The 27,616-nt window shown below is 40.3% G+C and overlaps 1 protein-coding gene across 2 annotated transcripts in view; it reads left to right on the top strand.

The window, feature by feature from the left end:
* Gtf2f2 (general transcription factor IIF subunit 2) overlaps positions 1-27,616 on the top strand; it is a 121,034-nt gene that overhangs the window by 13,551 nt on the left and 79,867 nt on the right. For both annotated transcript variants that reach the window (XR_015638175.1, NM_031042.3), the window contains exons 3-4: positions 2,778-2,796; positions 3,914-4,058. Coding sequence is in view for 1 of the 2 variants with exons in the window: in NM_031042.3 (NP_112304.2) it covers positions 2,778-2,796; positions 3,914-4,058 (164 nt within the window). In the remaining variant the exon portion in view is untranslated. The remainder of the gene's footprint in view (positions 1-2,777; positions 2,797-3,913; positions 4,059-27,616) is intronic.

Genomic DNA, 27,616 nt, shown 5'->3' with positions numbered 1-27,616 from the left:
AGGTGAAAGCTAGCAGCAAACTACTGAACTGAGAATGGGACCTGCATTGGAAAAATTAGAGAAAGGATTGAAAGAACTGAAGGGGCTTGCAAGCCCATTAAGAACAACAATGCCGGGGTTGGGGATTTAGCTCAGTGGTAGAGTGCTTGCCTAGCAAGCACAAGGCCCTGGGTTCGGTCCTCAGCTCTGAAAAAAAACAAAAACAAACAAAAACAAACAAACAAACAAGAACAACAATGCCAACCAACTAGAGCTTCCAGGGACTAAACCACTACCCAAAGACTGACCCATGGCTCCAACTGCATATGTAGCAAAGGATGGCCTTGCTGGGCACCAAATGGAAGAAGAAGCCCTTGGTCCTGCCATGGTTGGACCTCCCAGCGTAAAGGATTGTGGGGACGGTACAGTAAGTGGGGGTGAATGGGGAGGGGAACACCCATATAGAATGGGAGGGGGAGGGGTTAGGGGGCTGACGGAAACCTGGAAAGAGAATAGCATTTGAAATGTAAATAAGAAATACCCAACTGTGAGGGGGGTGGGGAGGAGAGGAGAAAAGGAGGAGAAGAGAGGGAGAGGAGAAGAGAGAAAAGGTCTAAGGAGGAATGACTGATATAATGGAAGAGTTTAGGGGAGTCAGATATTTTCTGGCTGTGTGGTGGTGGCACAGGTCGCCAGGCTATTAATTAACCCATTCCCAACTTTGTGAGTGGAAAGCAGATTGATTATACCTTTCAACCCTGGGTGTTTAACATTACTGGTTTCCCTAGTGCTGATCTGGGAGCACAAGGACCCTGTCCCTTCTATTTGTTATATTTAACATGATGTTTGTTTATAATTCTTTATGGATTTAGCTATTTTCATTAGCCTGTATCTTTACTCAGTTCTTTGATAATTTCATATATGTATAACATGCATTCTGAGAACCCCACTTCTCTAATCTACCACCCATATTACTCCTCCGTTTCCACATTCATGATCTTGTTTTGTGTTTGGTTTATTCTTTGAGAGTTCTATGTTGAGACCATGTTGGAACTATCTGTTAGAGCCTAGTAGCTCCTCAGTGAGTAACTCAGCTCCTGGCTGCCCCTCCTCTAGAATGCATCAGTCTGCTAGCCGTAGTTCAATAGAGAGGGGAAAGGAAGGCTCCATAAATTCTTCCCTGATCCATGATTGGCTATTGACAGTCCTAAGTCTTGGTTAGCTCATCACAGATAGCCATAGTTGCTCTGAGGTCTTGACTGTGTTGGCTATGCCATGCTCACAAAACAACATTTCACAGTCCTCTGTTTTCTGGGGTTTACAGTCTTTCTACCTCCTCTTTCTCTCTATCTGAGTCATCGATAGAAATGTCTTGTTTCAGGATGAGCGCTCAGCAGTCACTGTTCTCAGCCCCTAGAGCAGTCGTGACCTCTGCATTCACCACTATTCACTGCAAAGAGAGGCTTCTCTGATTAAGGCTGAGAGTAGCATTTCTTCTAGGGCATGGGCTTAGAAGGCAGCTTGGCACCATGACATTTTAGCTAAATAGCATCATTAAGCGATGGCTCTTTTTTTTAATTGTATGTGTATGATTTTCCTTCATGTATATTAGTGGATAGTTGTGAGTCACCAGGTTTACAGTATCAGGTATGAGTCCCCTCTTGCAGAGAGGACCTCGAGTCCAATCAGACATGCCACTCTTGCACCAGTGGGCATGTCCTGCCTGATGGGTTGATAATACAGGCTAGTCTGAGACTCTTTGAGACAAGGATTTGTACTTCTTCCCAATGCCTAATGGAGATAGAAGAGGTGTAATAACAGAGTGAATGAGGGATTTAATGAAGGCAGGTTGGAACTGAGTTTTAAGAAGAAACAGCAGTTTCTACTTAGTTTTAGCACCTTGTGGTGCAAGTCAGTTGTGCTAGGTCATCTTTGAACTTGTTTTTGATTTTCCTTTTTGTTCATTGCCTAAAGCATGAAGTCTATGCCTTGGCTGTGATATCTCCCACAGTTTAGTCTTAACTCTTCTTTTTATTTCCTCCCTCATCCCGTCCTTCCCTTCTTTCCACCTCCCTCCCTCTTTCTTTTCTTCCCTCTCGTTTTTTGGAGGGAGGGAGGGGGTCCTAGGATTGAAACCAGTACTGTCAACCGAGCTACACCCTAGCCCGACTCTTCCTTGCTTTGCTTCATTCTTCTAGCGAATTATGATCATTTATTTGTGATGATTTTGAGATTTTCTTAGGTAGGAGCTAGAGAGATGACTCAGCAGTTCAGAGTACTTGACCCAAGTTTGTTCCCAGCACTCATACGGTGGTTCACAACTGTCTTTATTTTTACTTTATATCAATTTCCCAGGGATTTGACACCCTCTTCTGAGCTCTTTGGGCATGAGGCATGTATGTAGTAGTACACATACTTAAACGCAAGCAAGACACTTATCTACAGATATTAAATCTTTAAAAAACAAGATTTTGCTAGGTAATGGAATCTTTTCAGAAAAGAAGTGGTAAGATAAACATTTATTCACTACTGAAGGCTAAAAATGTTTAGAAATAGTAAGAATTATAAGATCATTATTTAGTTACTATAATTAGGAGAGGGTTTAATAGTGTTCTGATACAACTTCATAAATAAACACATGGGTTACTCTAATAAGATTACAAATAGGAGTAAAAGGTAGATTGAACTAAGTAAATTGAACTAAGTTTAATACAAGAATGGGCATGTCTTTAGAGATTTATTTCTGTTTGAAAGTAATATGCAATCTAAGTAATTTTCAATGCTTTTTCCTCTCTTAGGAATCAAGGAAGGACTGAGGTAAGATTATTTATATGAAAATTTACTGAAGCCATGAGCTGTGCGTGGGGCTGTAGTTCCAGCACTTGGGAGGCAGGGGTAGGTGGGTGGATCAAGAGATTTAAGAGCATCTTCTGCTGCATAGCGTGTTCCAGGCCAGCCTGGGCCACCTCAGATCCTATTTCCCAAAGACCAGCAACAACAACCAAACCACAGTAAGCATATTTAGTTGTTTGTAGCAGTTGTTTGCATTCTGGAACATTCTAATCGAAATGGATGTCTGATGGCCATGAACACATAAAGGTGAGTGCACTCCATGGAGGGATGAAAGGACTCCTAAGTTCATTTTGAGCATCTTTTCTAATTGACCTGACTATCCCTCTCAGCACTGGGAAACAGAACACTTTAGCATTACTTCTATGGGACAGATACATTTGGTGTGGAATTTTGAGGATGTTAGATTTAGAACCACTGAGTCTAGTCTATACTGTGTATATGGTACCTATCATAATAGTAGCTGTGTAGTTAGTAATTCATGATCTTCCTGTCTAATTGGAAAATGATTGATTTTTATAAATATTTTTAATATAACATTTGTTCTTTAGGGGAGAGATGGCATGTGGTATAGATCATACTTTTTATACTATACCATATTTAAATTATTTTTAAATGGCATATTTTAAAGTATTTAAAAATAAATACTGTATGTTCATATAATAGCTGTTAGGCGTAAAAATAGAGTTTATTCTGCACATTGACTGTTTAAGGTTTTTAGAGTAAGTAGCTTGTTCCTTACCCTTTTCAAGTACAGTTGATTTTTCAATATTAAAATACTCATTCAGTTTTTCTTCTATGTGCCAAGCACATATTAGGTCTTAGGGATATGTCAGTAAAAAAGTAACCAGTATTGTACTAAAAAGATTTTCAGAGACGATACTTCATCATTCTAACACATGGGGATAAACCTTCTGTTTATGACTGAGAATTAAGGATTTCATGGTGACATTTAAGAAATAAATGATTAAGAGACTCACATCTTTAAAAAGGTTTTAAAAAATAATTCATAATTAAAATGTTTGTATAGATATTTTGAATATAAATGTCTGTTTTAATAAGCTTTGGTTAATTTGGCCCTTAGGTATCATTTACTTTGAATGAGGATCTTGCGAATATTCATGATATCGGTGGGAAACCAGCTTCAGTCAGTGCTCCTAGAGAACATCCATTTGTCTTGCAAAGTGTTGGAGGACAGACATTAACAGTGTTCACCGAGAGCTCCTCAGGTAAGGGGAACAGAACTATGCACTATGATTCCAGTGTACATTGTATAGATCTCTGTCTCGGCCTGTACCTTTTTGCTTTGTTTGAGATCACTGCCTACTGTTTGTCTACCTGGGTGGCATGCAGCCTTTCTGCTCTCGTGTGGGCTGTGGGGTTTGGTTTTGTTTTGGTGATGACATTTTGACCACTCCCTGAGAAGACTTAATTTCCATTTGGGTATAAACTTATAGAGCAGAACAGATGGAAGAACTGCTCTCTAAGAATCTGCGTCCTGCCAGCCCTGACTTGCTGTGTTGAACTAATATAGAGCAAACGTAAGTTATGCTTTAAATAGTTCTTAGTATTAGGGTTCTGTGCTTGTGTGCTTTGGAAGTCTTTATATTTTATAAAGAGTAACTTTTATTGGCATTAGTTTCTGGTAAATTCAGATTGCTAATTAAATATGGAGGAAAACTTTTGCTGGCTTGTTTTCATTAGTTTTTACATTTATCTTTTACTGAATTTAGAACATTGCTATTATAGCAGCACCCCCCTTTATTCAGTAGAATTAATTTTCTCCTATTCAAAAGGTCATTGGTTATGTAAAAGGAAAACTTTAATTTTGTTGGATCTTAAACATTATTATGTATACTAAGAATGTTGTTTAAAAAAAGCTTCACATAGCGTTTTTGTCATAGCTTGGATTTTAGTAACTGTGTGAAGAACTATTAGGTTTCCAGTAGCTGCATAAACTGATTGAGTCTTTTCCTTTTTCTCCTTGATGGAGAATATAAAACAATGATGAGTATCACTTTAGGGACATGGAGGCAGAGCCAAAAGATTGATTTTACTTTTATTATCTTGATGCTATGTTAATATGTTGTGTGCTAGAGCAGTTTTAAAAGTGATTGATTTTTTTTCTTTATCGCAGCTAGCTCCCAAATAAATGAGACAGAAATTATAAGTTTTATTAGCAAGCTTTACAGCACAATATCTGAGAAGTTGTCAGTTCTAATCCTCTGAGCTAATCTTGCTACCTGCCAACCCAAATCCCCAAGACACTTGCACCTTAGTTTTGATCTGTTCTCTCTGCTCCAGGTGTGTTCTCATGGTGTCTCTGGGCCTTCTTCATGTGGTGAATCTTTCTTCCTCTCTTACTGCCCCTCCCCAGGCCGAGATCAGAAGTCCGGCCCTATTCTCTCCTGCTCGGTCATTGACTGATCAGTTTTAGAATAAATGGGGAGCAATGTCTATACAAACATTGAGATTGGAGACTCTTAGAATAAGCCTTACAGTGCTATGTCCTGATGTGGGGAGCAGAGAAATCAAAATTTCAGTGGCACAAGGATAATTCTTACACAGTCCACAATAACATTATGCCTACAGGGTGTAGAAAATACTCATCCATGTGGGAAGGCGCTCAGCCGGTCAGTAACTGTGTATAGTCTGTTACATTGTTCAGGACAGTGTGCGTGTGCATACACACAGTCTGGAGTCAGTCTTTAAAGTGATGGGATTGAACCTGTAAGGCTTCTGGACTGAGCAACATGACTGAGCTCTTAGGACTCTGGAGGCAGTGTCTCCAGAAAGGCTCAAATATGCCTTGCACAGAAACTACCTTGTTTCTGTATTTTATAACTATGTGACTAATTTTTCCAAAGCACCAGTTAGCTCTGGTTGTGCTGTAGAAAACTAATGTGTTGTTCTAAAAAAAAGAGTTGTTTAGGGTTGCAGGATTATCTTGGCACCGGGGATGGAAAGGGTACAATTGTCCTGCTGCTTTGTCTGCCTGTATTTGATAGCATGCAGCCTTTCTGCTCTTGCTCCTTCCTTGTGATGGAGGAGATTTTGACCACTCCCTGAGAAGAGCTTACTTCTCATTTGAGTATGAACTTACAGAACAGAACAGACGGAAGAGTAGTCGGGTTACGGTTGGACAGTGTGTTCGTGCTCTGTAGAACTGAAGGAACTCAGGGTGGAGTAGAAACATAATTTGTAAATGGGTTATTTGCTTTCTCTCCTGGTTATTTCTTTTGTAAGTCATTGTCTTTGACTTTCTTTGTACTTTTCTATCCTTTAATTTCTTTCTTTGTAGAATCAGGATAATTATTTACACTTGCAGTATTTACACTTAGAGCAATGTATACATCATTACAGCTACTATTAATATTATCTCTTACATGTTTTCAAGTTTATTTCTTAAGATATGTGCATTCACTTGGCTCATGTAAATGAAAATCATTTGAAAAAGCCCAATGAGTCAGGGCTTTTATATTTAGTGGTTCTCATTTGTATGGATGACCAAGAAGCAAGGCTTTAGAGTTAGTAACAGTTCATCTCCTCTGGAGTCCTACAAACTTCGCTGTTTCTCATCATTAAAGCAGCCTTCTAGAAGTCACTAAGGTGTCTGAGGAGTTGTAAATAAATGGCAGTGGCTTCTTTGAACACTGTGACAGATCCAGAGGGACAGGCTTATGTTCCATATATACCTTTGTTTATTTGTATGTATTTGCTTTACTTTTTTTTTTCTTTTTAAACAGGGCAGCATAGTTCAGTATAGTCTAAGGTCTGTGATTAAGAACAACTACAAAGCTATGATATAGCCCTGCCTTGATTGATCATTAATTTTGCCAAAATATGAGTTACCAAGCCATTTTACAGGGTGTGTCTTTGTACTTTATATTGAAATGTATTAAATGAGGTAGGCATTATTTTGAATTCTTTTGCATTTCCCTCAGACGTAGAAATGTACCTGCTTCTTTTAAAAAGTTATTTCGGGGGCAGGGAAATAGCTCAGGAATGAAAACCTCAGAACCAATAGAGAAGCCAGCTGTGGCTGTGACCTGTAATTCCACCACTGGAAAGGCAGAGACAGATGGATCCTTGGGGCTTGCTGGCAAGCTCCAGGTTTGGTGAGAAATCTGTCTCAAAAAATAAGGTGTAGAACGATTATGAATGATGTCTCCACACATGTCCATATACATACCTACCTGTGCATCTGTAAAGGAACTACACACAGGCAAATGCACTTGCACGCATGCAGACACACACATACACACAGCATGCACACAAATTAGTAGACAGATAATTGAGGAAGATAACCCATGTTGTCCTCTGCCCTCAACACACACCTACATATATGTTCACAAACACAGACACAGATAAGTTTTAAAAAGTAGATATTTTTAGACATTTTAAATAATACACTGGTCTATAAAATGTAGACTTTTACAAGGAAATCAAAGTGTTGAGTTCAATATGTTTAGAGTTTCAGTTTTAATAACTTTTTTTCCTTCTGTTAATGGAAATTTGGTTTTTAAGAGACTTTCTTTGAGCCATCTTTGAATTTCACATTTTTGAATGTCTGTGGGAGATGGAGTTAGAGGGGTTAGTAGTGTGCTTTATAGTACTTCCCCTTAGTCTAAACTGTCTCCATAGCATTAACACACTAGCAACCCAATTCATTTGTTCCTGGTTGAATGTTCTTTCAGCTTGTCTTGGGTTAATTCTTCCTCTTCTGCATTTCTGTGTGAACTTCCAAAAGGTTCATTTCCCAATTCAATATTTTATGGAGATTTTGGAATCTCTGTTGTCTTTTATCTATTTCTGGAAGTGTCTCATAATATAATTCCCTTTATAATTCTTCATTTTGGGTGTTCTATTTAATTTTTTTTTTTTCGGAGCTGGGGACCGAACCCAGGGCCTTGCGCGCTTCCTAGGTAAGCGCTCTACCACTGAGCTAAATCCCCAGCCCAATATTTTTTCTTAAATTTGAAATTATATTTAGTTTCTCTCTCTCTGTGTGTGTGTGTGTGTGTGTGTGTGTGTGTGTGAGAGAGAGAGAGAGAGAGAGAGAGAGAGAGAGAGAGAGAGAGAGAGAGAGAGAGAACTCGCGCACGTACATGTGCCCACAGATCAGAGGACAGCTTGTGGGAGTTGACTCTCTGTTTCCACCATGTGAGTCCCAGATTCAAGCTCAAGTTGCCATGTGTGGGGGAAAGCGCCCTCACCCACTGAGCCTTCTTTTGCTCTATGATTGCCAATTTTGGACAGTCTTCACTTATCTGCTGCACAGATTTTCTAGTGCAGTTCCTGTGCTAGGACAGGGCAGATTCCTGTCCACTAGAGCAGCTAATCTGTGGTAACAATCGCCACAGTGAGTCCTTGAATGTGGTTCATTCTGTACAGAGCAAAAAAGAGCACAAGCACGTCCTTTGCCTGAAGGTTCTCAGTGCTGAAATCTTCAGCAGTGCTGAGATTTGGACCGGACCTTGGAGTGTAGGAGTGATTGCATGAACAGCAGGAGAGGAAACATAATATTTATTTTTGAATGTTGAGTTACTACTGGCTGTTCTTCGTTTTACATGATACAGTTTTGCTCTGCCTAATCTATCCAGAAGAGAGTCCCAGTTAAAGAAAAGAAGCTCAGTTGTGGACTTTAGAGATGAGGAAAAGTTGAGCTGGTATGGTGGGAGTAGAAAGGGAGAATCATGGTCTAGAGATAGCATCATTCTGACAGCCCCTGGTGCTGTGAGGGGCTTGGTGGCTAAGAGTGGTTTCCAGGGACTTGGGGCATGAGCAACTGGATGGGTAAAACTGAGTTAGGAAGTACTAAAGGCAGGACTTCTTTGCTCTGATTTAATTTTTTTTTAAATCAGTTGGAAGTGGTTCATTAATTCAGCAGGTCAATGTTGCTGGCTACTTTGTGTACATCCTCTTTGAGGCTTAGGAAATTTAAGTGAGCAAAGTTTGAACCTTTGTAGTGTTGTTGGTAGAGGAGATAACAATGAACAGTAAACAATTTCCCAGACTTCAGGTTGTCTGGGGTAACAGGATGAGGAGTATTCACTAGTTAGTTTTTGTCAGCTTGACATAAACTAGAGTCATCTGGCAAGGGGGAACTTCAGTTGTGGGATTGTCTTCATCAGATTGGCCTCTGGACATGTCTTTGGGCATTTTCTTGATTAATGTTTGATGTGTGTTGACCCAGTCAACTGGGCAATGCCACCCCTGGGCAGGTGGTCCTCTGTTACAGAAAGAAGCAAACTGAGTAGAACCAAGAAGGAAGCAGTAAGGGGTATGTCTCCATGTTTTCTTCCCTGACTTCTCACAGTGATGGACTAGGGTTGTCAGTGTAAGCCAAATAAAATAAACCCTTTCCTTTTTAACTTGCTTTTTGGTTGGGTGTTTATCAGAGATTCAGAAAGTACACTAGAACCAGAGAGTGGGATATTGCTATGATGACAAGACCACCTTTTCCTTTTGGGAAAATTGTGGAGGTGTTAGCAGCTTTGGGCTGGAAAAGCTGCTGAGTGCTTATAGAGTTTGATGAGCTGTTAGAGGAGCTTTGAAAGTAAGAATGTTAGAACAGGGCAAATGGCGGAGGCTGGTGAAGTTCAGAAGGAAGCAAGGACTATCAGGCCATTTATGTGGTATTTTGCATTAAGAATCTGGACGTGGGGGCTGGGGATTTAGCTCAGTGGTAGAGCGCTTGCCTAGGAAGCGCAAGGCCCTGGGTTCGGTCCCCAGCTCCGGAAAAAAAAAAAAAAAGAATCTGGACGTGAAATCTTTGCTTAACTGGGGTAAGAGAATCAGCTGTGATTAATAAGAGACTAGCGTCATTGGGTGAAATTTTATGGGAAGCGCTTCCTCAGGGTCATCACACAGAAGCTGTGATCTGAAGGGGCCAAGGTTGCATATCAAACTGGCAGCAGAACTTGGTAATGTGTGAGTCCCCCAGGTGGTACTGGATTTAGTGGCAGGAAGGCTGCCGGACTGAAGCAGTCCTGAGAGAAGCTGGAAGTAGCAACGCCCGTCTGCTGTTAGCCAGCCAGATGCTTTCAGGCCAGAGAGGGAACATTGAACCAGTGTCCTAGAATGAGAGCCAGTCTACCATGTTCAGGTATTAACAGGGAGGTCATAATTGGATGAGTCTAAAGTAGGTTCTTAGGCTGGTGAGCAAGAGTTAGTACAGATTTGAAGGGATTCAGAAGTCCTTGTGGTGACTGTAGGGTGTACTTAGGGAAGTGAGAAGCAGGGATCAACCTGCGTTGTAAAGGCTCTTTCTGACTGGTGACTGGAGAAGAGATACATGCAGGGAAGCCTACAAGTAGGAGGCAGTGGCAGGCTTGGTTCAGTGTGGCAACAGTGACAGAGGTCTAGTCTCGTATCTAATGTCCAACCCTGTCTTTTTTGTTGTCTCAGTAAATCATACACTTGAGTTGTTTTAGATCACCTAAGACTCACAGGATAGGAAGCATTCACTTTTCCATTCCATTTTCTCTGTAGATTCAAGCCCTTTGTTCTCTTGGCCATATAGTTACTAGATTGCTTGTAATCTGGTGCTTGGCCACGATCCTCACCTGCTGTATTAGTCAGGGTTCTCTAGAGTCACAGAACTTATGGGTAGTCTCTATGTAGGAAGGGAATTTGTAGATGACTTACAGTCTGTCGTCCAACTCCCCAATAGCAGTGAGCAGCAGCAGTGAATAGAAGTCTAAGGATCTAGCAGTGTCTCATACTCACAAGGCAGGCAGACTAAGAAGAGTCTTCCTTCTTCCAATGTCCGATTATAGGTCTCCAGCAGGACATGTGTCCCAGATTAAAGGTGTGTACCACCATGCCTGGATCTGGGACTTGCTTTGTCCCTGATGACCTTGAATTCAGAGATCTCCTTGCCTTAGTCTGGGATTCATAACCACTATGCCTCAAGATCTCTATACCAAGATCCAGGTCAGAAACTTGTATCTCCCAGCCTCAAGATCAGTATCAAAGGTGAGCCTTCCAATTCTGGATTGTAGTTCATTCCAGATACAGTCAAGCTGACAACCAGGAATAGCCACAATACCTGGTCACTTATAGAAATCACACATGCAGATTTGTGACTGTCATTTAACTCACTCAACCTCTTAGACTTTGCCACTTCTCCACCCTAACTATTTTTAACCCTCAATGTTATGGTTTCAATGAGAATGGCCCTCAGGGGCTCATATTTGAATACTTGGTCTCCTGTTTGGAACTGTTTGAAAAGATGAGGAGGTGTGGCCTTGTTGGGGGAAGTTTGTCATTGGAGGTATACTTTGAGGTTTCAAAAGATTTTCAACATCCCTAGTTTGTCTCTCTGCCTCCTACTTAATGGAGTAAATAAGATGTAAGCTCTCAGCTCTTCCTGCCTACATGCCTTTGCTCCACAACCATGGACTCTCACCCTCTGAAATTGTAAGCCAAATTAAATGCTTTCTTTTATAAGTTGTCTTGGTCAGGGTGTTTTGTTAAAATAGTAGAAAAGTAACTAAGACACTTACCTTACTTAGATTCACTTGGCAGTAAGATTTCTATGACTTTGTCCCTTAATTAAACTTTTTAGGCTGAGGATAAGTCTCAGCGTTATACCTGTAGTACCCAGTAGAACAGAATCAGAGTGAATGAGGTGAAGTCTATTACCTCCTAAGAAACATGTACACTAGAGATAGTTTTTCGTACTGTAAAATGAAACTCCTTGCTAGTACTGACTTGCGTGGATCGACTTTCTCCTTTGGAGATTAACAGCTTGTTTTAAGATACTTGAGGTTCAGGACCAAATATAAACTTCCCTTGTTCTACACTTGGTATTTGCTTGTTACCACACACACCTTCTCTTTGCTAATCAAGCTCATGAGGTTTGGTTAGCTCCTCTACACAGTTTAAAAGATCTATTCCCCAGGTGAAGTAGCAGCTAAGATAATTGGCTTTGACATGCCTTCATACTCTGAAACATTTACTTTAATACTGTATCACAGCCAGTATGGTGTAGAATATAGTGTGATTTAGAATGTATACATTTGAAGAAAATATTTAGGGTAAAGATTTTCGTTGAGGATGCTGAATTATTAATCTTTTGAAATCTGAACTGACACTGAGGAATTTTCAGTCTGGTGATACCTACATTTTAAGTTGATGTTTGGGGTCTTATGGGGAACATAGCTTCTGCATTTTACCCCATTTGTGGAGGAGGGAGCATGTGATACTGATTTTTGAGAGATGTGAATTTCAGCTCTCTGTTATATACATATGAACCTGTTAGCATTCACAGTATATTCTCATTAGATTGTTTTTCCACTGGTTTGAAGGATGGCCTCTGCTGTTTACTACTGTTATCATAGGTATGTATTACCAATTGCCAGAGGATGGGGCTCCCAAAGAGTTTTACTTAGCCTTGTCCTAAAAAGTTAGCAGACACTGGGTAATAACATATTACTGGCCCAACCTTTTGAATTTTTGACAGATTAAAACCCTTATTAAAGGCCAGATGTTATGGTGTCTGCCTATAGTCCCAATAGAGTTAAAAGGGTCACTGTGAGTTCAAGGCCAGTCTGGTCTTCATAGCCAGTTCTAGGACAGCCAGAGCGACATAGAGAGACCCACCACAAACAAACAAACAAACAGCAGCCTCACTCTTGACTACACTAGTTCTTTTCAGTGCCTCCTCTTTCATTAGGTTTATGAGAATGTCTGTGTTCATTCGCAGGGCTGTTGATTTTCTAAGAAACGAGCTTTAGTATAGATAGCTGCTGAGCTTAAGGTACTAGGCACAAGTTTTTCAAACTTAAAATTCTAGGAAATCTACCTGTTTAAGTTCAATTGAGGTATTTTCTTTGAAAGGATAAACGTTTCTCATTCAAGTTTGAAAAAAAAATATTGTCCAAATAACTTGAGTCCCAATAACTGGTTTATCTGTTAGTTGATTTTTTTTTTCAAGTTAACAATGATTTTCATTGAGAAGAAAAAAAAAAAGTCAGACCTACTCCCAGCTCAGTCACGCTGTGCAGTCTGCTAAGGCAGCCATATTACCTAGTAGGAGCAGAAATGCTTTGTGCATTTGACTTTACAAAATGTTAAAGTATGTTTACTTGAGAGAGACATTCTGAAGTGAAACCAAGTTTAAAAAACCAGAAGCCTGTAGTATGAGGCAGTGAGGAAAACCCTGGTGAGGTTCATTGACACTGCCTTGGTTTGTGGCAACACCACCAGTTTCATCTACCTTGCCTTTCCTGCCATCATTGCAAGAATCAGAGCAGCACAAGGCAATTCCATGTTTTAATAAAAGTTGTTTGGGCCGTTTGGATACCCAGATCTTGAGGATCCCCTAGGGATCTTTAGACCCAGTTCTGGGGAGTGCTAGTGTAGTGTACTTTAATAAGCGAGCCTTGTGCGTTACATTAACGAAGGCGTTGCTCCTTCCAGCACTGGTGCAGCACATGATAGCCGGCTTGGAGCAATTACATTCCTGTTGGAGGTTTCTGTTAAGAGTACTGCATCCTCTTAGACGGGACTTGATTGGTCGTCAGTCAGTCTTCTCTAAATATTTGTTGTATCTCTCCCGAGGAATGACTCGCCTTTCCATGCACTGTAATTCTCTCCAAAACCCTAGAAGGAGAGGCCTCTGGGGGCTGCAGAAACTAAAGCTCTTGAGCATAGTCTGCTCAGCCTCACTTACGTGCTTTAGTTATTAACCTGGAAAGGGGATAACATTTGAAATGCAAATTTAAAAAATCCAATAACAATGTTAAATTAAAAAGTTTAAAAAATATTTTCTAAAAACAGACTCCCTGTGATGAGATGGTTCTTTTGGTAAAGTGCTTCCCGACCATAAGGGCCTGAGTTCAGATTTCTGTGCCCTGTTTTAAAAAAAAAAAAAGTCAGGCATGATGGCATGTGTCTGTAGTCCCATAAGTGGGGTGACACAGCCAGGTGGATGGATCTCTGAAGCTTGATGGCTAATCAATCAGCTTTGTGAGTTAGGTGAGCTCCTAGTTTGGTGAAAAGACCCCAACAAAAAGTAAGATTAGTTCTTTTATTTAAAAAAAGAGTCTCCTTTTGAAGAAGCTAGCAGAAGTGTTTATACAAAGTACCTGTGTCCATGGTTGTTTCTGAGTCCCCTGAGCATTCTAGTTTTGCCTTGTCTTTGTACAGCCCAGGGAGAGACCTGACTCGGGCAATGAGAGGGTAAAGAAAGACAAACACATGGTCACAGACAAGCGGGGATTAGGTGGTCTGGGCTCCCTGATAAAGAACCCTCACCCAGTCTGAGAAGCTCAGCGTGTTTGTTCTGTGTGGTTGAACAGAGGCAGGGTTAGTGCATTCAGCTGAACAAGGAGTTGAGTTTTATGGTACAGCTGAATGGGGAAGCAGGTTTAGCTAATCTTGTTAGGTTCACACTGTCTCCATAGAGAGACAGTATTTTGGTTATACGTATGGGGGGAGTAGTGGGCTGTGGTGAACATTTTCTGTCACAATATTAACATCTTTACATGGACCAGAGGAGGGCTTTGCCCTCTCTGAACCATATTCTGGTGAGGGTGGGGGTTTGCCATTTTTCTAAGGCAAGGATCTTTTCTAAACCTAAGGATCTAAGGTTATGGTCCTTAACATCACCAGGCCCATGTCAGCAGCACACACCCCTCAGGCTTTCCTCTGCTCCCCACATCTTCCTACATGTTGCTTCTCAGTCATCTCCAAGCCCTGTCTACCTTAGCAACTGTATTGTGGGCTTTCTTGTTTCCCTGGTGATTAAGTGACAAGGCTTCCACAGGAGGAGGAGGAAAGCGTTGTTTGCCACCTTCTTCCTCTGCTGACTCCTTTCCCGTCATGGCAGTCTCAACACGTGTGAGAAAAGCAAAGTGAGATGGAGATCAGGGTTTGGCCTTGTGTATGGTTCTGAGCTGCCTCCCAGGTTTGTGGTTGGCCTCAATGTCTGCTGTGGATTTACTGCCAACTGCCTGAGCCCAAGAGCAGAAAAGTTTCTTTATTCAGTGGTTGGAAGAGATTGAAAGGAGTGTCTGTGCAGTTCATATTCAAAGATGTGTGCAAATTAGGGGGCTGCTTTACGGGGTGGCCTCCAACTGAGGACAGAGTGAGGAGGAATGAAAAGAACCTAGCATATAGAGTGATGGAAAGAAATAATATCAGGAATGACAAGTCATTAAAATTTAATTACTTACTCCTGTTTTATTTATTGAAAATAGATTGTCCTCATGTAGTATATTCTTATGGTTCCCCTCCCACATCATCTTCCAGGTCCTCCCCACCCAGTCCACTCCATGTTTTCTTTCTCATTCTTTAGAAAACAGGCAAACAAACAAACAAACACCAAACAAACCAGAATAGAGCAAAACAAACAGAAAAGGAGAACAACAAAAAACACATACACCGCACGTGGAAAACTCATAAAAGCACAGATTGGAGTGAAAAGCATAATATTATAAGCCAGAGACCAGTAAGGGGGAAAAAGCCTGACAAAGCATTAAAATATCTCCAAAATACCATTTGTTTCACAGTGGCATCTGCTGCTAGCATGGGTGTACAAAACCCGGGAGTGAGGTTTGTGTACGTAGTAAGATTCACTAACTTTTCCTTTGTGAGTGAGTTGGAGGTAGTTTCTGGATTAGGGATGTGGGCTGTGTCCACTTCCACTCTGAGCAGTGGAACCCCATCAGGTTTAGACCTGTGCATGCATGCGGTCACCATCTCTGAGAGTTCCTATATTCATCAGTCCTGCTGTATGGAAGGCCTTGCTTCCTCTGTGTCTTCCATTCCCACCTTGAGACCTGAGGTGTGGGATTGGATGGAGACATCCCTTCTAGGACTGGGTGTTCCAAGGTCTCTCACTCTGCTGCTGTCTAGCTGTGGGTCTCTACTGCAGGAGGTCATCTCTGATTGTGGCTGAGCAAGGCACTGCTGTGCTTCCCAGTTTTGTTTTGTTTTTGTTGTTGTTGTTGTTTTGTTTTGTTTTTGTTTTTGTTTTCCCGGAGCTGGGGACCGAACCCAGGGCCTTGTGCTTGCTAGGCAAGCGCTCTACCACTGAGCTAAATCCCCAACCCCACTTCCCAGTTTTATAACTGCTTCCAGTTGTCATGTTTTGTAAGTACTCCAACTCCTGTTTTCACTGATTCCTGTTTTTCTTCCTCCTGGTCCCAGCCCCCTCCCGTTTCTCCAGAGGAAAAACAGGAACTCTCGCTCTGGAGTTTCTGTGTGAGTGCAGCTCATTGTCTACATTCTTCACGTGTCTATAAAGTTTAACTGGAGAAAACCAATATAGTTTTGGAACTGAATTAAGCAGTGTCCTCTATATTTCTAGCAATGCTGGAAGTGCTTAGCTAATAGAGCTGTTTTAGAAAGTGTATATTATACATTCACAAGATTAGTTTTTCTTCTTTTTTTTTTTTAGAATTAAAAAAAGGTCTGTAGTTTTGTTAGACATTCGTGATACGAGTTGCATCAGTGAGAAGCTTAACAGCCCAGTGTTTGCAGTGAAACTGTGAATACTCAGTAGTGTGGAGATGCCTGCATTCTGTTCAGCTGTGACACCCATGCATTTTTGTAATTTGTTAATGTAGCCTCCTCTTCATCATCTGTATTGTCGCGATCATACTGACAGTGTTTTCATTGTGCGTCTCTTAACATTCAGGATGTTGTTCCTCAGAAGCCTCCATCTATCATTTCTGGCCCATTTTAATTTTCCTAGATAAAGAAGAAGATTGATTTATTTTTATGTGTACGCGTCTTTTGCCTTCTTGTGTATCTTTGTTGCATGTGTATGTGTGTTGCTGGAGGAGGGTGGAAGAGGACAGTGGATCCTCTGGAACTGGAATTAGCTGGGACTTAAACTTGGGTCTTCTGGAGATCAACCTGTTCTGTTTACCACTGAGCTGTCTCTTCAGCCCCAATTTTTCCTATTTTTTAATCATCGATGTACATTTGTTAATGTACCCAAATGTTCTAATACAGATGAATTTCACTTATGCTTTCTGAATTAGTGTTTATTGGGTATGATTTCTGTTTAATAAGTAACTTCATTATGGATCTCTATGCCAAGGATTCTGACATTCCTTGATACTTTTTTTTTTATTAAAGTCAAAAGGCATTAACACATTTTGACTTTTATTGTATGCCATACTTATTCTTTTTTTAAAAAAAACATTTATTTTTGTTATATTATGTGTGGGTGTGGGTGTCTGTGTGTCTGTCTGGTGTGGGTGTGGGTGTGGGTGCTTGCATGTGGGTATATATACATGAGCGCTGGTTCCCATGGAGGCCAGAGACATTGGGTTCCCCAGAGATGGAGTTAGAAATAGTTTTGAGCCATCCAATAGGGGTGCTATTGGCTAAATAACATTTGGGTCTTTTGTAAAAATAGCAAGCTGAGTCATCTCTCCAGCCCCACGTTTACCTATTCCTAAAACACTTTGATACCTACCTTTTGATACCTACCTGGTTATTTCCAGTTTTGTAAAACAGTTGAGAAGAACTTAGAAACTTGTCATTCCCAGGGGGAATGGCAGGGGATGGGAGTTATGGTTTCCTGTTGCTTCCAGTTGATGAAGTTGTTTCTTTGTTTAGACGCTTGTCTACCCAAGTTCTTAGGGGTAGCTCTAGCAGCTTTACAAACTGAGTCATCATGGGGAAAAACTGTTTTCATTATGTAAGTCATTTCTTTGAGGTTTTGAAACTAAGTCATTGACATAATTTAATTTAAAACATTTCTGTTTCTACAGTTGTCTTTCACCTTTTAGTTTTAATTTTACTTCATGCATATGGGTGTTTTGCCTGCATGTATGTTTGTGCACAATCTGTGTGCAGTGCTGGAGAAGGCCAGAAAAGAGCTTCAGATCCTCTGGTACTGTGGGCTGCCAGGTGGGTGCTGGGGATTAAACCCAGGTCCTCTGGAAGAACAGCCACCTCTGAGCCACCTCTCCAGTGCCTGTGTCTCATTTTTAAAGCCTCCCTAAGAGCAGTCATATCTTTGTTTTCATCCAAGGAGACCAGGTATAGTTAGTGTTGCTCAGGTGTAGGACAACCTCTACCCTTTCACCTGGCAGGGTTATGTTGGGACTTCAGCAAGTCACTCCACCCTTAAATTTCTCAGTACACACCTCTGTGTGGATTCCTTTTTCAAAAGAATACACAACCACAAACCACTGTGATAAGTACAAGATAACATAAAATCCCCAAATGTTTTCATAGTTTGTGGGAGCTGTTACTGCTCAAATTCCAGTGGTTTCTTTAATTTTAATGTTCTCTTTTTAAATACATTTTGTTTTCTGTATTTTGATACAACTCTGTCCCAAGTAAGCATGGTTTGTATTACTTAGCATCACTGGGGAGATGCAGTTCATTATGTCATTCTTACTGCTCTGGTGACATGATCTTTCTACAGACTGATCTTTCTACAGATCTTTCTACTGCCATTTGTATGGCAAAAATGTGTGAGAGTAGAAAATCATTTCTAGGGTAAGTCTAAGGCGCTGGGGTCACATCTGAGACACTGCTGGGGGATAAGCTATTCACTGAATATTGGGTTATTTTTCATTTGTCAGAGTAAAGTTAACAGTTATGTTTGGACATGACCAAAAGCTGAGAAGCAGAGAGCAGTGCATAGAGTATGAAGAGGGAGTGCTTCAAATGAGGAGGGGCATTGTTTATAACTCATATGTTACTTCAGTTCACAATATTAGTTTATTAATACTTGGAATATAAAAGATATTTATCAAAAGAAGAGAGACCAATTTCTCTTAAGTTTAAGTTTAGCATAAATTTCTTTCATCATTTAATACTCCATTATACAAAATCACTCAATAAGCACTTTAAGGTTGTGAAATGAAACCACGGTCTTGTATTTCCCTTACCATCTAGTAGAGGTAGATGGCCTGGAGAATGTTGATGGTGAACCAGCATATACTGAAAGACTGCTGTGTTTGAGGAGAATTGCGTAGCTGAAGTCTGTCCTGATGGGCGTTTTAAAAGCACTCCGTGTATCAGACACTCACTAACTGTTCCAACAGATGCACGCTGGTTTGCTTACCCCATCCTTCCTTCTGAAGAGCCTTCCTTAAGAACATTTTAGGGATGAAAGTATGGTTGTCTCTCTTCATAGAGAAAAAAACCCTTCTCCACCCAGGGTTGTTTACAGCTCAGTTTCTTACATGTGGCTGTAGAATTTAATGCCTGTGGTGATGTAATAGATTTTTCCCTACTGTATAATTTGTTGCATACCATAATTTGGCCATTTATTCAGATGAATACCTATACTGTTAAACAAAGGAAAAACATAGTTTAGAGCAATTTTCATCACTTTCTCTGCTGTGTCTTGGTTAACACTGATGTTTCTTGTATGCACAAATAGACTGGCTCCTGTGATTTGGGACTGGCATAAAGGATGCCTGTGCCAAGCCATGAATGTGCCTATAGTAGCTTATACATTGTTTCTGCCTGAGAGCTATTTCTTCTGTTGGCTAGTTTTCTCACAGGAAGGGATAGACAGTACCAGACTACTAACTCTTAACTCTGGGATAGCCTGTCAGTCTAACCTGAGAAGATTTAGTGGGAAAAGTGATTATTCCATAACCAGTAGTTAGGGCACTCTGAGGGTACTTCCAGAGTCCTGCAGCTGGATTAAGCGACGGTCTGTATATAGTAGCTTCAAATAGCACTGGATTTCTAAACTAGTCTCTTTATTGACTTCTTTTGGTTCCTTTTCCCCAGTCTTCTCCCAGTGTTTCCTGACAGTCACCTCCCTTTCAGACTGTGTCTTTCAGCTGGCTTATGGGGGGTCAATTCGAGACCGTACTTCTTTATTCAGAAAAGAGAAGTGATACTTTTAGGGTAATAGTCTTAGAGCGTGTCTGTCTGTCTGTCTGTCTGTCTGTCTGTCTGGACTGGTCGTCTCTCTTCCTCCCCTCTTCCCCATTCTACCTCCTCTCTCCTCCCCCCTTTTTCTTTTCTCCTGTGTATTGTGTGTGTTGGGGGGTTTGGGGGGGAAATAGACCAAGAGAGTCACTTCTCTCCTCGTGAGTCCTTGGGTGGAGCTTAGTCACAGGTGGCAGGTGCCTTTCTGGCTAAGCTATCTCAGCAGTACTGCTTTGATGGTTTGTTTGGTTTGTTGAGACAAGTCTCACTGCCTTGGTACTTAATATGCAGACCAGGCTGGCCTCAAATCCATAGGGATCTACCCGCCTCTGCCTCCCAAATGTGTGTGGGCCACCACATCCAACTTCTTTGATTTTTAGCTTAGAGATCTATACTAATATTCTACATATCGTCAGCAACTTCATCCTCACACACACACCTCCTTCTTTCTTTTTTTCCCCAGCACCCACCCAAACTTAAGTTTAATTTGTCAGATTTAACAGGATCAGAGCAGATTGCTTGTGCTATCTCAGCTCAAAGAGCTTTTTTCCCCACGCCCTTTTCTTTTATTTTATTTTCTTTATCTACATTTCAAATGTTATCCCTTTTCCTGGTTTCCCAAACAGAAACTCCCTATCCCATCCTTCCTCCCCCTGCTTCTATGGGGATGCTCCACCACCCACTCCCTCCCTCCTGCTTCCCCACTGTGGCATTACCCTACACTGGGACACTGAACCTTCACAGGACCAAGGGCCTCTCCTCCCATTGATGTTGAACAAGGTCATTCTCTGCTATGTATGCGGCTGGAGCCAGGGGTCATTCCATGTGTACACTTTGGTTGATGGTTTAGTCCCTGGGAGCTCTGGGGGATCTGGTTGGTTGATACTGCTGTTCTTCCCATGGGGTTACAAACCCCGTCAGCTCCTTCAGCCCTTTCTCTAACTCCTCCATTGACGACCCGGTTCTCAGTCCAATGGTTGGCTCTGAGCATCCTCCTCTGTATTTCTCAGGAGACAGCTATCTCAAGCTCCTATCAACATGCACTTCTTGGCATCAGCAACAGTGTCTGGGTTTGGTGACTGTATATGGGATGGATCCCCAGGTGGGGCAGTCTCTGAATGGCCTTTCCTTCATTCTCTGCTGTACACGAAGATCTCCCATGCTCGTCATGGATTGGCAGGATTAATATAACAAAAATGGCCACCTTGCTGAAAGCAGTCTATAGATTCAATGCAATCCCCATCAAAATTCCAACTCAGTTCTTCATAGACTTAGAAAGAGCAATTTGCAAATTCATTTGGAATAACAAAAAACTCAGAATACCAGAAATGATTCTCAATAATAAAAGAATTTCTCGGGGAATCACCATTCCTAACCTCCAGCTGAATTACAGAGCAATAGTGATAAAAACTGTATGGTATTGGTACAGAGACAGACAGGTAAATCAGTGGAATAAAATTGAAGACCCAGAAATGAACCCACACACCTATGGTAACTTGATCTTTGACAAGGGAGCTAAAAGCATACAATGGAAAAAAGATAGCATTTTCAGCAAATGGTGCTGGTTCAGCTGTCAGCATGTAAAAGAATGCAAATAAGTCCATTCTTATCTTCTTGTACAAAGCTCAAGTGGATCAAGGACTTCCACATAAAACGAAATACACTGAAACCAATAGAAGAGAAAGTGAGGAAGAGCCTTGAACACATGGGCACAGGGGAACATTTCCTGAACAGAACACCAATGGCTTATGCTTTAAGATCAACAATAGACAAATGGGACCTCAAAATTGCAAGACTTCTGTAAGGCAAAAGACACTGTTAATGGGACAAAATGACAACCAACAGATTAGGAAAAGGTCTTTACCAATCCTATTCTGATAGAAAGCTAATATTTAATATATACAAAGAACTATAGAAATTAGACTCCAGAGAATCAAATAGCCCTATTAAAAATGGGGTACAGAACTAAACAGAATTCTCAACTGAGAATCAAAACAACCCTAAGATTCCACCTCACACCAGTCAGAATGGCTAAGATCAAAAACTCAGGTGACAGCAGATGCTGGTGAGGATGTGGAAAAAGAGGAACACTCCTCCATTGTTGGTGGGACTGCAAGCTGGTACAACCACTCTGGAAGTCTGGAGGTTCCTCAGAAAATTGGACATTGCACTACCTGAGTACCCAGCTCTACCACTCCTGGGCATACACCCAAATGATGCTTCAACATGTAACAAGGACACATGCTCCACTATGTTGATAGCAGCCTTATTTATAATAGCCAGAAGCTGGAAAGAACCCAGATGTCCTTCAACAAAGGAATGGATACAAAAAAATGTGATAAATTTACACAATAGAGTACTACTCGGCTATTAAAAACAATGAATTCATGAAATTCTTAGGCAAATGGATGGAACTAGAAAATATCCTGAGTGAGGTAACCCAATCACAAAAAGAACACACATGGTATGTACTCACTGATAAGTGGATATTAGCCCAAAAGCTCAAAATACCCAAGATACAATTCAGAGACCACATGAAGCTCAAGAAGAAGGAAGACCAAAGTATGGATGCTTCAGTCCTTCTTATAAGGGAGAAACAAAATACTGGCAGAAAGAAATATGCATCTCCTTTCTAATATACATTACTTTTAACATTTTCAAGCATGGATATAGGTGTTGTTTAGAAATAGTACAGTAGTAAAAAATACCAAGCTTCAGAAATATTGTGTGTTAAGGCAGACCAGAGAATTGTACTAGCAACATACATTGAGACATGTAGGTTGGTAAATTTACCATTTAATTTGGGGCTCCAATTATTTTTTTTTTTAATCTAACTTAACAACTTTTAAGTCTGACATGACTTAGGGACAAGTGGAAGTATTTGCGGAAAATGAATGTCAGTTGAATCAGTGATGCAAGTAATTTATTTGAATTATTTTTCATGAGTTTTTTATTCTTGAAATCATTTCTACCCAGTGACATTTTTTTCTGTTAATGAGATGCTTTGTACATGGAGTAGTTCCTCCTTGCAAAGGCCTTTTTGAGTGGATTATACTCTAGTAGATTCTGTAGCTTGGAAGTTGTTATTTCAGAAAGCTGGAGAGAATAGAGAATCTAAGTACATAAACACCTGGGAGTTGGTATTCTAGAACTCATCCAAGATGGCGTCCAAGTGACTAGTTTTGAGATTAGACTGACAGCTCATGGAAGAAGACTAAAGGGCTGTGGATATCTGAATACTAAGTATTTTGAAGAAGCATGGTCTCTGTTTCCAATGGATTGAATTTAGAGGATGAATAGGAAGGGAAGGAGTTCAGTGGAAGCAAAAGAGGAAAAAACAAAACAAAACAAGAAAAACCCCACTAAAACAACAGAATTATATTGGCTGAGTGAGAAAGGTTTCCAGGAGCTTCTAGCATCTCCGTCCTTCACCCCAGCAAGTAAAGCCTCTTGCACACTGAAGTGACATTTGTAAGGGACAGAAAGGGTGTGAGGAACTTGGAACATGCCAGATGGTGCATAGAGTATAAAGTGTAGGGCTAGAAGTCTACACAGTGAGTCCAGCTGGGGTGACTTTGTTACAACAGACCAACCCAGTATTAATTTTTGAAGTTAACTGTCATACAGCTATAGATATCATCCTGTACAATAGAGTCCATCTTGTTTCTTCTGAAGATTGAGGAATGTTTCTGATATTTGTGAGCAAAGTGCACAAAAATAAAGCATTGTCTTTGTTCATTCTGATATTCTGGTGTACAGGATTATATCTTGGCTTTTCTTCAGGCTGTGCGCAGTACCTCACTTATAATAGCTCTGGAATATCTGTGACTCTAAATTTGCTTTAAATACCTTTGTAAAAGTGTTTACATTTATAATAATTATTCATACTCGTTAGTGGAAGTAATAGCTTTAAGTATTTGTAATTCAGTTTAGGTCTTTAACAGTTGTGCTGATTACTAGCCATCATTGAAGTTAATTTGCCTTGGTATGTTGATACGTTGTCTGATCGACTACTGTTTAGTGTTACTTGGCTGTAGTGACATTTTATAATGAATCACGTTCTATCAGCTTTAAATCAAATCAGGTCATATGTAAGTGGTAAAACTTTCATTTTAAAGAAGTCTGCTTTGTTTTCGTGGTTACTGTAGTGCTATGTACACCATTCAACCAACTAGATTTATTTGAAAATCATTGGGTATGTCATCTTTGTAGAAACACAGGTAATTTTGTAAAACTGATTTCATAATACTATTAATATTCTTTAAGCTTGCTACATATCTTTTTCTTTTTCCATTCAAAATTAAAATAGTACAGAGAATATTTATAAGCCTTCCACATTCAGTCATAACTCAGCCTTCACATACTAATAATAAATGGCTAGTAGGGGGCTGGGGATTTAGCTCAGTGGTAGAGCACTTACCTAGGAAGCGCAAGGCCCTGGGTTTGGTCCCCAGCTCCGAAAAAAAGAACCAAAAAAATAAAAAATAAAAAATAAATGGCTAGTTAATGATTTCTTTCTTTCATATCTGCTTTGTCTGGATTATGTGAAAGCAAATCCAGGTACTATCACCTTGTAATTCCTTTAGTCCAGGGTCCTTCTCCGTTGGGGGTTCTCTTCTGAGCCATTCCAAAGTTAATGTAATATATAGTGATATAGTAATATATGGGGATAATTTGCTTTAGAGGGAAAGCTTCCTGGTGTTGAATTTCTCTTTTTCATAACCCAATCACAGTGATAAGTGAGTTTGACAGTACTTAGTGGTCTTATAAAGAAAGAGGTATATTTGTATTATGCTATTTTTATATTGTAGTTTTATTGATAATATGAATATTATATTCATATTTCAGTGTACAGTTTGTTAGTTTTAGTATATTTATAGTGCCATACACCTGTCACAACATTCCATTTTTGGACCATTTTAATATAATTAGCAGTTATCCATTGATCCCACCAGCATTGATCTCTACTGCTGCTATCTGTACATAGTTATCTATTCAGAGACCTTCATATAGATAGAATCATAAGGTATTTAATATTCTGTGATTGGCATTTGTATTAGTTATTCTTCTGTTGCGGTGATTAAAATACTAAGTTAAGGCAGAGTTTTATTTTGACCTGCAGTTCCAGAGGGATAGTCTTTCACCAGCTCTCCCACACGGGTGCTTCTTGACAAAACATGCATTTTTTTTTTTTTTTAAGAAGGCATTTGGGATTTCTCTTTGATACTTTACGGGGTATATTTTGTGATTAGGTTACTCCTTTAAGCTGCCTAGGATCTATTGAACTTTGTGCCTAGTGATTGCCTTTAGTGTTTTCCTTTAATCATAGGACATTTTCAGAAATCCCTTTAAGTGTTGTCTGTCTATCCTTTTCTTCCTCCCCCTGAAATCCTGACTGAACAACTGTTCTAAGCATATGCTCAACTGTTTGATTATATCCTTATCTTCTGCATCTCTATTCTGGTTTTTGTTTGTTTTGTTGTTTTCTTGCTTTCCCCTTTGTGCTGCATACTGTGCAAAATTAATTTTTCCATGTTCTAGCTCACTGATGATTTTTTTTAACTTGTGTCTAGTCAGATATTAAACACATCCAGGGATGTTTAGAATCTATCTGCTATGTCTTTTGCATTTCTACGTGTCCTAGCTGATCCCTCTCAGCACAGCTGTTTACTTCCTAGTTAGTATTGGAGGATTCCAGTCTCTGATAGCAAAGTTCTTTCCTCCAGAGAGGCTCTTGGGGTCATTATCAGTTCTCATCACCATTCTAGCAGTTTATTGCTGGGGAAGAAAACACCCTAAAATGGAGCTTAAAATAATGATGCAGCATTTCCACAGGTGTGTGGGAGTGCATCAGTCAGGCTGGGCAGCTTTTTCACAGCTGCTGTCAGTGAGAGGCTCACACATCTGCACCCAACTGTGAGTTGGCTGTAGCACTGCTTCTGACTTGCCGGACTGATTGCTTCAGTGTTGCAGGGGTACCTTGGTTCTCCTTCGTGCACTGCAGTACTCTCTGTGTGGTGTCTAGCCCAACATCATATTTAGCATCATAGGTGGGTAGGGTTCTTCAAGTGCAGTTGATTAGCCCCTTCTAGTAACAGGGCCAGTCTAACTCAAGAAGGAAACAATCCCCACGCCCACTTCTTCCTTTCTGTTTCCCCCCTTTTGTATGTGGCTACAGATTATTCAAAACTCTGGGGGGATTTGGTGGCTAATTATCTGACTGTCTTAATGCCCCGTGAGTTTGTGGAGTTGAACATAGCAGTTGCACTTTGAATTGCTAGGTGTCCTCCTGGAAAGCTGTTCCCAAATTGCATCATGAGTAGAATGTTAGATCTAGTCCAGTACAGCTGTGGGGCACGTAAGTGTTTATTATATATTATCTTCAATGCTTTTCTGAAGTTTAAAACTAAAATAGGGGGAAATGCTCTATCAGGATTCATTAAGTTATTTTGTTTAATAAATAATTATTTTCTAAATTCATACCAAATTGATTTTTTCTTTTTATTCCATGCTCTGTAAGAAGGAAGGAATCAGGCAAGATGAGATTCATTGAGCAGGGATTTCTTAGGAAATGGATAGACTCCACTTTTACATTTGGGGTGTGTGTGTGTGTGTGTGTGTGTGTGTGTGTGTGTGTGTGTGTCCCCGTGTGTCCCCTCAAGGACAGCATGCAAGATTCTTTTACCATGTGGGTTCCAGGTATCAAACTTGGTCTTCATGCTTCGTGGTTATACCTTTAACTGCTGGACCATCTTACCAACCTAACTTCACTTCCTGAGACCAACCATATGCATGCACAGAGACAAAAGGGGTTCTTATCTGAGTGTGTGTGTGTGGGGGGTGCATTTGTAGTTAGAGGTGTGTAAATACTTGTGTAGTGGTGTGTGGATGCATGTTTATGTGTGTGTGTTCTTGTGTACATGTAGAGACCAGAGGTCAACACTGGGTATCTTCCTTATATCTGTCCTCAGTTTTTGAAGACAAGGCCTGTCACTGAACAGGAGCTAGCCAGTTCAAAAAGGGTGGGTGTCCTTGCCTTGCCATCCCTGGCTTTACAGATGCATGCTGCTAGTTGTGGCTTTTTACATGAGTCCTAGAGATTTGGACTTGGGATCTAGTGCTTGCTATTCCTACTGAACTGTCTCTCCAGCCCCGGGAGGGATTATTATTGTTGACTGTTATCTTCAGAGACTGCCTACTGCAGCTTACGTTACTTCGAAAAGAACCATAAAATTGTCACTTGATATCCAGGCTGGACCACTTTAGTCTGTACATTAGAACTGTTCCTTCTTTGTGTCTATGTTAGATAAATAGTTACACACAAAGACACAGACACACACACCTACATCTCTTTTGCACTGCAAACAGAATTATAGCTGGTCGTAAATGTTTATTTTCCAAGCTGTTTGTGTACTGTAGATACTTTGTTGAAAAACTGACTGGTTTACTGAACCATCCTGATGTTAAAATCCAGTTTTTAATATGTATATTTTTGTTAATTATGAGCTATGATCTAATTTAGTCTGTATTATTCCTAAATAATAATACATAATAGTATATCCATGAAAAAGGATTGTTTTTATTTTCTTAAGTTTTGTTTGTTTCAAGATGGATTGTGTTACTACTTCTACATGTTTGTTATACTTGGAAGCTGTCATATAAATTGCCTTAAACTATTGCATTAATTTTTATGTTAGTCTTAGTATTTTCTTTAGGTAATTTGAAGAAGTCATGGTTTGTTTCTGCGTAATTCAGAGAGAATGGATAAATAAATGAATGAGTGAAGAAATAAATCGCCAGACCTCTTATCCTTGTCGCAGTAGCCACTAAACCCCAACGTGAGAGTCATATACTAATGGCATCACCTCTCTCCTTCCCTCCTCACTGGCTACCCTGATAAGGGAAGAGTTACTCATCT

Source organism: Rattus norvegicus, chromosome 15 (assembly GCF_021556685.1).
Source record: "Rattus norvegicus strain SHRSP/BbbUtx chromosome 15, alternate assembly SHRSP_T2T, whole genome shotgun sequence".
NCBI lineage: Eukaryota > Metazoa > Chordata > Mammalia > Rodentia > Muridae > Rattus > Rattus norvegicus.
The sequence above is the reverse complement of the archived record's forward strand: the minus strand, read 5'-3'. Positions and strand labels throughout refer to the sequence as shown.